The 11,868-nt window shown below is 38.4% G+C and overlaps 1 protein-coding gene across 1 annotated transcript; it reads right to left on the reverse strand.

Annotated features, from left to right (window-relative positions):
• Window positions 1–2,935: 2,935 nt before the first annotated feature.
• LOC106794751 (agamous-like MADS-box protein AGL62) lies at window positions 2,936–3,468 on the reverse strand. The gene is made up of 2 exons (XM_041006168.1): window positions 3,292–3,468; window positions 2,936–3,208 (listed from the first exon to the last, which is right to left on the reverse strand). The coding sequence occupies exons 1-2, from the start codon at window positions 3,466–3,468 to the stop codon at window positions 2,936–2,938; spliced, it is 450 nt and encodes a 149-aa protein (XP_040862102.1).
• Between the last annotated feature and the right edge of the window lie 8,400 nt (window positions 3,469–11,868).

The following is an 11,868-nucleotide window of genomic DNA, read 5'->3' on the forward strand; positions in this document are numbered from 1 at the left end:
TCATGTTGGCTCATGATCTAGGAAAGTGTACCTAATCTAGTAGTAAAGAAACAATAAGTATTATGTATTGTATTCACAAAGACTTGGTGTAATATTTATGAATTGAGCAAAAAATGTAATCTAAAACATTCACTGCAGTGTGTTGTCAATTTGTTTTAGTGAGTGAGACAATGTTTTTCAGTTTTCAAAAGAGAATTTTGTTGTAGCAAGACCGAGTTTGCTATAGCGAGAAAAGAACAATTGGTGGATTTTGAAAAAAATTGGAGCAAAAATGGAAATCAAAGAAAAAAGGCATTGCTGACTTGAATTCCATAGCATTCAACATATGGAAGTCAATTTCTAATCATTTTCCTAGTTCAATGCAACCAAGATTCAGCTCAATTGATTAATCCTAATTCCTTAGGTGATTAATCTTTTATTCCTAAGCTAAATTCCTAATTCCTTAGGTAACTTAACCAAGAACTCAGAACATGAACAAGAATCTCTTCAATGCAAAAATTGATTTCATTCCTAAAATTAAGCTCTCACACAATTCCAATTCAAATCTAGAATCAATTTTTTTCAACACAATTCAATTCCTAAAAGCTAGTTTGATCAAGCCTAAGCATGCATTTAAGCAAATATTTGGAATATGATCACATGTATAACAAAGAAAATAAATCAGAAAATGAAGAATCACATACTTGGTTACTACTTCATTCAATTAACAACTTCAATGTTTAGCTCCAATGGATCTTGATTTGGTCTAAAATAACATTAAAATCAAAAGTTACAATAGAGAGAGAGAGAGAGAGAGAGAGGAAAAAATGAAATCTATAAGTCTGAATCGAAAAAATGACAAAAGGTGCCAATTATGATGTTACAAGTTATTTTAGTTAGAGCCAAATCTATATATTTTTTCTGTCACATTAGACTTCATTGTAGCGAGGACACTTCTTGCTACAACGAGGCTTCATCTTTTGCAAATGATACTTCACTTGAATCTTCTTGCTCTATGACCAACTTTCGCTATGGTGAGAGTTGTACTCGTTGTGGCGAGTGCTTGCTCAATATCTTAGTCTTCAACATTCATATTCATTGTGGCAAGTCTTCACATTCATTCACTTGATAACTGGTCCTCTTTTGCTGTGGTGAAGGGTCATCTAGCTATGGTCAGCTTAAGTCTGCAACTTATCAATCCTTTAAACTAAAAAATATCTTTGTAACATCAAAATTTAAAACAAAACAATAAAAACTCTCTTTTTATTTCTGAAATGATTTTTTATAATAGTTTATTCACAATAGCAACAATATATTAACAAAAATCCTAAAAAAGTTAGGCTAATTGCTCACAAAAACAAAGTGTGAGAAACAATTATCACCTCACCCGCACACAACATTGTGGAAGGATAATAAAAGGGTCATCTTCAATTACCTTTGTGTTTTGGGTAGCATTGGGGTAGTTATGAAAAAATGGTCAAGGTTGTGACATCTTTAATTCAAGTGTTTGGACTTTTTTTTTTTTTGCTTTAATTGATGAGGTGCTTGTCATTGAAGGGAAAGTTAAAGTTGTGGCCTTAATGAATCATCCTTGTGTTCCAATGATGTTTTTGTTTTTATTTTGGATTGTGAAGAGTTGCATGAGAGTTGGGGATTTATGTACTAGATCTATTTTCTTGAAAATGCATATGTATTATTGAGAAGAGTTGCATGAGATTTTGGATTGTAAATTGTCTTTTCTTCCAAAATTTTTCAAGGTTAGTGCATATGTATTATTGTCAAGAGTTGGCATGAGGTTGTGGATTGTGAATTGTCTTTATGTTCCAAATATGTTTTCTTTCTTTCTTTTTTTCTTTAATTGATTTGACGGTTTTTAAGCTGCTAGAAATTTTAATTTGAAATTCTAAATGAATATTGATGATTTTAAAACCCACCACAAATTGTTGTTTAAAAATTTAATGGACATATGAACACTTAACAGAGCCAACCAAATGGTCGGGACTAAACACAAAATATAAAAATTTAAAATATTGATTGCATGCATTTTATGAATTCCATTTTGGCTTAATGATACTTTTGGTCCTTAAGGTATCACAATTGAGAATTGAAATACCTAAAGTTTCAATTGAGCTAGTTGGATCCCTCAGCTATCACAAATGTGTGACTTTAGTCCCCTATATATCAATTGCGTCAATTGGGTCCTCATGTACACAATTGTATAAATTTCATTTAAGTATTGTAATTGTGGGATTTTAGTCCCCAAGGTATCACAATAATGTGATTTTTTCCCTGAAAAATGATAGTTCTAATAGTGCAATTATAAATTTTAAGGTACTAAAATCGCACAATAGAGACACCTAAGGCACTCAATTGTCACAATTGAAATCTAAGGGACTAAAATCACACATTTGTGATACGTAGGGGATCCAATTGGCATAATTGAAATTTAGGAGACTAAAAGTATAATTAAAAATTATTTTAATTACTTAAAATACATTAAATATTTTACTTATCTATTTAAAATACATTAAATAATTCTTTGACCCCCTACGAAATGGAATGGAGATTTAATTATTTGTGCTGTTCTATTTTAAGCCTACCTCCAAACTCGACCTACCTTAGTTGAAGATGAGAAAATGAAAATCCCCAACCAAAGTTCAAAAGGTTGGAATTTCTAATAGAATTGGATTTTTATGTATTTAAGATGCCCTTTCATTCAAACACTACATCATGTAGAAACTACATCACAATTACAAACTCCACTAACAAAGCAAAGAAACAACATAAAGGAAACATAGTTTACCAACACATGATGAAGACTATTCAACATAACGAAAACATAAGTCCTAGATAATCAATCCTAACCACACCCCAAACATTAATTTGATTAAGCTAGTGCTTATTCTAAAACATATTAAATTAAAAAACATTGACTAAAACTTTAAATAGGGCATCATCAGTTGAGGTTCCCACGTTTTTCTTTGAGTTGTCTCTTAAAATCCTCTAACATCTTCTTATACTTGTCAAGTTGGGAATCGGTCATGCTTTCAATAGGCCTAGCCCACCAGAACTGATCCTCTGCAGCCTTCGCTAAATGATTTAAATCCTTTGTGCGCTTCTTCTCAATAGCAATTTGGTTGGACAAGCAGTGGAGGTGTGTGTGGAGCTCAACTTCGTCCACAGTGGAGTGCACCTTGTTGAGGTCCAAGGTAAGGAGGGGAGGTGGGCCCTGTGTCTTATAGCGTTGGACAACAGAATCAACACTGGGACTGCCAAACGAAAATACTCGATTACGGGTGAGAACATAATCACAGCGACATCCACGCCACAAAGGGTTGCAAGCTCACTGGCTTTCTTGAAAACCCCAGTGCGACGCTTGAGAATGTCACCGAAGGTTACTCTCTTTCTCATCTTCTTCATTTCGATCTTTTGTCGACCTTTAGTCTTCTTAGCGACACCGTTCAAGTCTGGCATGTTGTTTGACTCCATGGGTTATAGGCTTTGCTATCTTATATGATATGAAATATGAATATTGAGGTGCAACATAGAGGAGATGTTAGGCTCAATTTATAGGAAAAGGTTTGGTTTGGCGAACTAGAGTCTGATATGGTGAGCCAAGCGCGCCTCTGTGGACTTTCTGACCTGTATTTTGACCGCATTAAAATGGTTTCAAGATTAAGTGAATCTCAATTGAATGCCTTATATGGTATGTGCAAATGATTTTCTATATAAACCATTCTGGGTACAGAAATGTATATCTGTACTGAGTTTTTTTCCAGGTAGTTTTCTTTTACAGCGTCAGTCTTATCTGTTATTTTGAAGAATAATTTGGTTTAATAATTAATTAAGGAAAATGATAGTTAATTTATTACCAAAGGAGGGCTATGAAATAGTTTTTAGCATACCCCTTCTAACACCCCATCTGTAATTAGTTGGAATTTATTGAAAACTACAAATTCAAGAGAGAGAAAATCATTACATATGATGTGGGACCCAACAAATTTTGTCATTTCCAATGAATGTCAACCAATAAAAGAAAATGTATTGAAAATAATTTGTTCCTAACTTTTATCTTTTCTACTATATGTCAATTATATTTTGGTACAATTGACTTTATACTCCCATTGCAGTTTGCACCACTGAGAAATGAGTCATATCATGTTGAACTTGTTTATCTGAATTTGACTAGATAAGAATCAGTTATGTTTGAAGCTCAATTTGAATTTATTTTTTTTCAAGCTGAAAGTCAATTCAATTCAAGCTCATGAACCAATTTGGTTTAGATCATTAACTCGATTCGATTTAAAATTATTATGTTACATTAATTTATTTCATACAAATGGAATTAATTAGAAGTTAATTATATGAATTTTTTAATATAAAATATTAATATATATATATATATATATATATATATATATATTTGATATTATATATAATTAATGTAGAAGCAATGACTTCCAAGATTATTTTGTTGATGCCAAAGAATCATGAGTTAAGCAAATTCCAAAGATTCAAGAATCAAGTTTCAAGAATCAAGATTCAAGAACAATCAAGATCAAGATTCAAGACTCAAGATTTAAGAATCAAGAGAAGACTCAATCAAGATAAGTACTACAAAAGTTTTTCAAAATATTGAGTAGCACAAGAATTTTTCACAAAATCTTTTACCAAAGAGTTTTTACTCTCTGGTAATCGATTACCATAAGGTAGTAATCGATTACCAGTAGCCAACATTGTTTTCAAAACTGATTTACAAAGTTGTAATTCATTACCATGAGCATGTAATCGATTACCAATGTTTTAAAACGTTATAATTCAAACTTCAACAGTCACAACTAGTGATAAAACATTTTCAAATCATTTTTAACTTGTGTAATCGATTACACAATACTTGTAACCAATTACTAGTGTTTCTAAACATCTTGATTTTCAAATTTAAACATGAAGAGTCACATTTGTTTTTACGCACGGGGAAGGTATTAGCACCCCACGCGTCTGTCACAATGGACGGCAGACTTTAATCAAGTGTGCAAATATGACTTCAAAATGTTTTATTTTCCCTTTTTTATGTCTTTTTGTGTTTTTATGCTTTTTATGTTTTTTGTATTTTTTATCTTTTTGTGGTCGACAAGGGTGTTTCCCTCGCTCCTACGTATTCTCAATTGCGATGAGGAAATCAAACCTACGTAGTTATTTTAGAACTAAACGTTGGTTAAGTTGTTTTGATCTTTTTCCGCAAGATCGATTTTAACCGCACAAAAAATTGTTTAAGGCATTGGACCATTAAACGATCTTTTGAAAGGACAGAAACATTAAGGTGTTGGACCATTAACGATCTCTTATTTTAGAAACGTTAAGACGTTGGACCATTAACGATCTCTTGTTTTGAAAGGAGAGAAATGTTAAGGCGTTGGATCATTAACGATCTCTTGGGGTGGTCGACAAAAGCGGGGCTTTTGCTCCTACGTATCCTCAATTGCGATGAGGAAATCAGATTTGTGTAGTTCTTGCAAAAGCGGTAAAGTTATGGGTTGATTTTATGCTTTTGAACGGTTCATGTTAACCGATAAAAGCAAAGAGGACCGTTTGAGGCGTTGGACCTTAAAACGGTTTTAAGTGACTTTTACGGACAAAGCTTGATGTGTGAGTTGATTTTAACCTTAGTTTCACTTTGGTTATTAGTCAATTCATTCAAGGAAACTTCCAAAGAAAAACATCCGATTGATTTTTTTGATTATTTTATTCAAAGATATTTTGATTATTTTATTATTATTTTTTCAAGATATTTTGATTATTTTATTATTATTTTGTTTTTTTTGTTTAACCGAGGTTACAACGTGAACTATTGGTTAGATTTTGCTTTAACAGTGATTAAATGACATTACAACACAAATGATTGGTTGAAATTCATTTTATCATTTATTAGGCGAGATAACGGCTTAAATAAACGGTTAAAGCACGTTAAAAACAGAAGAAAAGAAAATCGAAAGTGAACGAGATGAAGATGAAAGCAAACAAAACAAGAAATGAATTGAAAGTCTCGGATTCAAACACTTACCGGTTGAAGAACGAAGAACAGTGAAGAACGAAGGAAAATCTTCATAGATTTACTCACGGAAACGTCTTGGAAGCGTTACGGAAGCACTTCGACTAGATTCTTCTTCACGAAAACATGTTTTTTACCCAAAATAGCTGAAATGCATAGCCTAAGGGTCATGAATATTTTTGGAACAGCCCCCCTCCCCTATTTATAGGGAAAAAGGGTGGTGCTTGCCGCCCAGAGGCTTTTTGAGGAAAATTTCTAAGCACACCCCAATTACTAAGTTCACCCCCTTTTGTACTTTACGAAAAAGTTATGGAAGCCTTACGGAAGTTTTTCGGATTTGATTTTCATCTTTTTTTCTCTTCCCTTTCACCAATATTAAGTGAAATATGCTTACCCAAGATTTTCAGAAATTTTACGGAAGCCTCAAAAACCATTTTTCAACAAAACGTGGAGGAGTTTGCCGCCTATTTGCTTCCTCCTTATGCAACCCAACTTCCAAAATATTCCGAAAGGGCCTAGATTCGAATTTCTATTTACATCCTATCTTGATAAGTCCACCCCTTATTTTTATGTTTTTGGCTGTTTTCTTTCCAAAATCTCATGAAACTTTATGGATTCCACCGCGATGAGTGTTAAGCATTCCGAAGCAATCAACAATGGTCCTCGGATGAAATTATAGTGTAACAGTTTATTTACACACACTCTACTTTGCTAAATACACTCCCGTTTTCGTGTTTTTGACTGGTTTCTTCTCGAAACATCTCAGAACTTTATGGATTCTACAACGATGGGTGTTAAACATTTTGAGGTGGTCAAACGAAGGTCGCATGCCGACAAACAATGGATTCCGGACGAAATTAGGGTATGATAGTAGTCCCTCTTTACTTATCTTTTATCGGAGATAAAAGGGAAGTAAAGATAAGACACTAATTTCGTTCGAGCGGATCCTCACTCGAGTAATCAATAGCCCAACCAGTGAAACTCATCGTCAGACTTGGACGTCTTTGGATGGAAACAGAAAAAATTGGGGAAAACCTGCAAAAATCTTCAAAATGATTAGATATGGCCGACCATCATCATTCTGATTTCATCAGACTTCTTTGTCTCTGGATGATAAAGGTGCAGATAACCATGAGGTATATCCATGTGCTACCGGACCCTTGAGTCTGACGGATAGCAAAATGAGACTTTTCGCAGTCTCGGCCCGAAGATGCTAAAATCTCCGGGGAAGGTGCAGATGACGATGTTAGTCACTGCATGCTATCGGGCTTTGAGTCTTATGAATAGCAAATGAGACTTTTTCGTAGTCTCGGCCGGAAGAAATTGACATCTCCGGGGAAGGTACAGATGACGACGTTAGTCACTGCATGCTATCGGATTTTGAGTCTTATGGATAGTAAATGAGACTTTTTCGTAGTCTCGGCCGGAAGACGCTGACATCTCTAGGGAAGGTGCAGATGACGACATTAGTCACTGCATGCTATCGGACTTTGAGTCTTACAGATAGTAAATGAGACTTTTTTGCAGTCTCGGCCGGAAGATGCTGACATCTCTGGGGAAGGTGCAGATGATGACGTTAGTCACTGCATGCTATCAGGCTTTCAATCTTATGGATAGCAAATGAGACTTTTCCGCAGTCTAGGCCGGAAGACGCTGACATCTTCGGGGAAGGTGCAGATGACGACGTTAGTCACTGCATGCTATCGGGCTTTGAGTCTTACTGATAGCAAATGAGTGTGTGCGAGTTACTATATAGAGCATCTATGCATGCCAACGGACTCACAGGTCACGATAGCAAAAAGTGGGGTCGTCGACAAAAGCGTGGCTTTTGCTCCTGCATATCCTCAATTTGTGATGAGGAACTCAAACCAACGTAGTTCTTGACTTTGTGTGAGACTAAAATAGTCTCAGAGTTCTTTCGCTAAAATGAAAACATGCTTTAGCAAAGAAACAGAACCTCCAATTGATCAGAGCAACATATAGTTTTTGGAGAAAAACAAACGTGTCTACCGAGGGGAAGGAGGGTATGCTGATAAAATTTTCTTCTAAGCGACCATTTAGAGGAAACACTGGGTCCAACAAAAAAGAAGAAAAATCACTCAAAGTGTATAAATCTCACACAGGTAAGTGTTTTATCCTAATTCCGAACCATAGATATGTCATGACTTGATTTTGCAAATCATTTCCTATCAAATTAAAGATCACAGGGTGATCATGGATCAATAGGACTTTTTCGGGAATGTTGTTTTGGTTGGAAATTCGGCTCTAAGTGTTTGGGCCTTTTCCTTTTCTGTTTTTGTTTAGTGCGGGGCGAGAAAGTCGTCAGTGCACAGGATTTTGGTTAGCGATCAAAGGGAGAGGACCACTTCAAGCCGTGGTTTCCTTTCTTTTCTTGTTTGCTTGTGACAATTCTGTATTGTTCAGATATTTTCTAGTCCAAATACTTTTCTGTATATTTCTTTTGTTTTCTTCCGATCTTTGATAGGAAATTTTTCTTTCTTCTTTTTTTTGCTTTCTTCCAATCTTTGATTAGGAATTTTCTTATTTTCCTCTTCTTCCGATCTTTGATCAGGAACTTCTTTTTTTTCTTTTCTTTTTCTTTTCTTCCGAGGGCAAAGATGAACATTCTCACCCTAGGCAGACGAAGGTCAAAATTATGGTCGCTGGGCAGGATGTTACTGAGTAGCAGTGTCATCCATATTTGAGTCAGAGTAGTCATGTTGGTGCGCATAATCCACAACCGCCTCCCCGCAGCGGTCCGGGCAAAGTCTTGCCCCAGTATGCACAACAGTTGGGCGATGGCCTCCTCGTCAAAGCCAGAGGCCTGGTCCCTCCTCTGGCTGAATTCGCACTGTCGGTAGAACTCTAGGACTATCCCAGGGTCGAACATGGCCATGGGAGTCACTAGAGGTGTCCAATGCCTACGAGCTATCTCCTCCTGGAAGTCTGAGTACTCATCCTCTATGAGCTGGATGCGCCTCTCCCTATGGAACGATTATCCCTTGATGGCCTCAAAATGCTGCTGGTGCTCGACACTTCGGAACCGGTGACTATCGAACTCCACGGAGGCACTGGAGCTTTCCCCATGGGTGTCCCTCCTGGACCTCTTTGTGGAGAGCTTCTTCGGAGCCATCTCTTGTTGGGAATGAATAACAGTGCAAAATGGAATCAAAAAACATTGAGAAATGGTGACCTGAGGCTGGAAATCCAAGGGATCCAGTGAGCATACGTTTTTTGGATGAGAGGAAGAAGTTTTGGGTGAAAAAGTCACCATTTCCCTCTCCATTTAACCTTTCTCGTGCAGGGGGTGCTCGCCCAGGCGAGCTAACCTCGCCCAGGCAAGCTAACCCTGTGCATCCTTTTTTTTTTTCAAACAAGAAAATCACGCGTTCACCTATGGGTCCGTGCTCGTTTGCTCGGAGTCCATAGGATAAGTTAGGCATATAAAAAGATAGAAGCTTTAAAGGATACTAGGTTGTCTCTTAACAGGGCCTCCTTAACATGCGAAGCCAATCGCGGGATGATGATCTGCTGACCACCAGCCTAGTGCCTGCTCGTACCCGTCCCTGAGCATCTGAAAGCAGGAAATGGCATTTATGCACTGAAAATATGGCCACGCTACCACTTACCTTGGTTCATCCCTGTCTAGGATTTGACACTGTATTGACCACCTCTCGAAATGATCATGTCCCTGTCTGTCGATTCACAAGGTACAAAATGCATGTGCATGCGTATGCATGGGCAGTTTCAAACGCAATAATTCTTTAGCAAAAACCCATTGGGTTCAGTTTTAAATAAGCACTTAGAGCATCCCTATAGGTCGAGCGAAAAGGCTCGGATCATTTAAAAAGAATATGCATCCTTAAAGGCACAAAACCAGGGTTGAAACAAGGAATCATAAATCTCGCCCTCTTTAAATGATCGTGATGACAATTTATAGAGGACAGGAATCCCTAGGGGAAACCAACAAAAAATTAAACATGGAACGACTCTCCTAATTGCCCCAAGTCTCAAGCGTAGTATCGCTTGAAGACATTGGCATTTACGGGTGAAGGTAGTTCCACGTCATCCATGTTAGTGAGCACAAGGGCCCCTCCGGAGAAAGCCTTTTTTACCACGAAGGACCCTTCATAGTTTGGTAACCATGTAGCGTGAAAGGGAGCATCTTGTGCCGGTCCTTGTATGACACGGTCATCTTCTGAATAATCTTCTTGATATTCTTGTTGGCTGCCTACACTACTTCGTTCATCTTGGGCCTGTAGGGTGTGGAATTGTGGTGTTGGATCTTAAATTCCTCGCACATTTCCCCCCATCATTTTATTATTCAAATTGGTGTCGTTGTCTGTGATAATCTTCCTTGGCAAACCATACCGGCATATTATCTCCCTCTTGATGAACCTAACCACCACACTCCTTGTGACACTAGCGTATGAGGCAGCTTAGACCCATTTGGTGAAGTAGTCAATCGCCACCAAGATGAAACGATGTCCGTTCGCAGCCTTGGGCTCTATGGCTCAGATCACATCTATCCCCCACATGGAAAAGGGCCACGATGCGGCCAATACATTCAATGGCAAGGGCGGAGCGTTGACATTGTTTGCAAACGTCTGGCATTTGTGACACTTCCTTACATGGAGGCAACAGTCGCTTTCCATGGTGAGCCAATAATAGCCCGCCCTCAGGATCTTCCTAGCCATGGTGTGCCCGTTAGCGTGCGTACAGAAAAAGCCCTCATGGACCTCCTCCAGCATGCGTCCAGCTTCCTTAGTGTTCACGCATCGGAGCAACACCATGTCATGATTTCTCTTGTATAGTATGCCCCCGCTTTAAAAGAAACCGGCCGCCAACCTCCTTAAAGTCCTCTTGTCATTGTCAGAAACTTCCGGTGGGTACTCTTTGCTTTCAGCGTATCGCTTGATGTCAAAATACCAAGTTTTACCGTCCCACTCCTCCTCTACCAAACAACAATATGCGGGCCTGCCACGACACCAGAACTTAATGTATGGTAGGTCTCCGTGCGGTGTTAGCTGGAACATGGACGCTAAAGTGGCGAGCGCATCGACCATTTGGTTTTCCTCTCGGGGAACGTGATGGAAAGGGATCTCATCAAAGAACTCAGTCATCTTCTTGATGTAGGTCTGGTAGGGTATTAGCTTGTGCTCCCTAGTTTCCCACTCTCCTCTTAGCTGGTGAATCACCAGTGTCGAGTCACCGTACACCTTGAGTAGTTTGACGTTGAAGTCAATTGCTGCCTGGACACCCAGGGCACATGCTTCGTATTAAGCCATGTTACTGGTGCAGTCAAAACCAAGTCTGGCTGTGAAAGGTATGCATTGATTGTCTGGAGAGACCAATTCCGCCCCAACACCATGGCCCAGAACGTTAGATGCTCCATCGAACCACACGATCCACTTGTCCCAGTCCTTTTCTAGCTTCTCTTCAAATAAGGCCATGATGTCCTCATTTGGGAACTCAGAATGCGTGGGTTGATAATCATTGAGAGGATGCTGAGCCAAATAGTTCGCCAAGGCGCTTCCCTTTATTGCTTTTTGGGTTATGTAGACTATGTCGAACTCGGATGGCAAAACCTGCCACCGAGCGGTCCGCCTCGTGAGAGCGGGCTTCTCAAATATGTACTTGATCAGGTCCATCTTGGATACCAGCCAGGTGGTATGGCTCAACATGTACTGTCTTAGTCGGTGGGACGCCCATACCAAAGCGCAACATGTCCTTTCCAGCAGGGAGTAGTTCATCTCACAGGCCATGAACTTCTTACTTAAGTAGTAGACGACTCGCTCTCTTTTTCCCGACCAATCATGCTGCCCTAGCATGCACCCCTT

This window comes from Glycine max, chromosome 10 (genome assembly GCF_000004515.6).
Source record: "Glycine max cultivar Williams 82 chromosome 10, Glycine_max_v4.0, whole genome shotgun sequence".
Classification (NCBI taxonomy): Eukaryota; Viridiplantae; Streptophyta; class Magnoliopsida; order Fabales; family Fabaceae; genus Glycine; species Glycine max.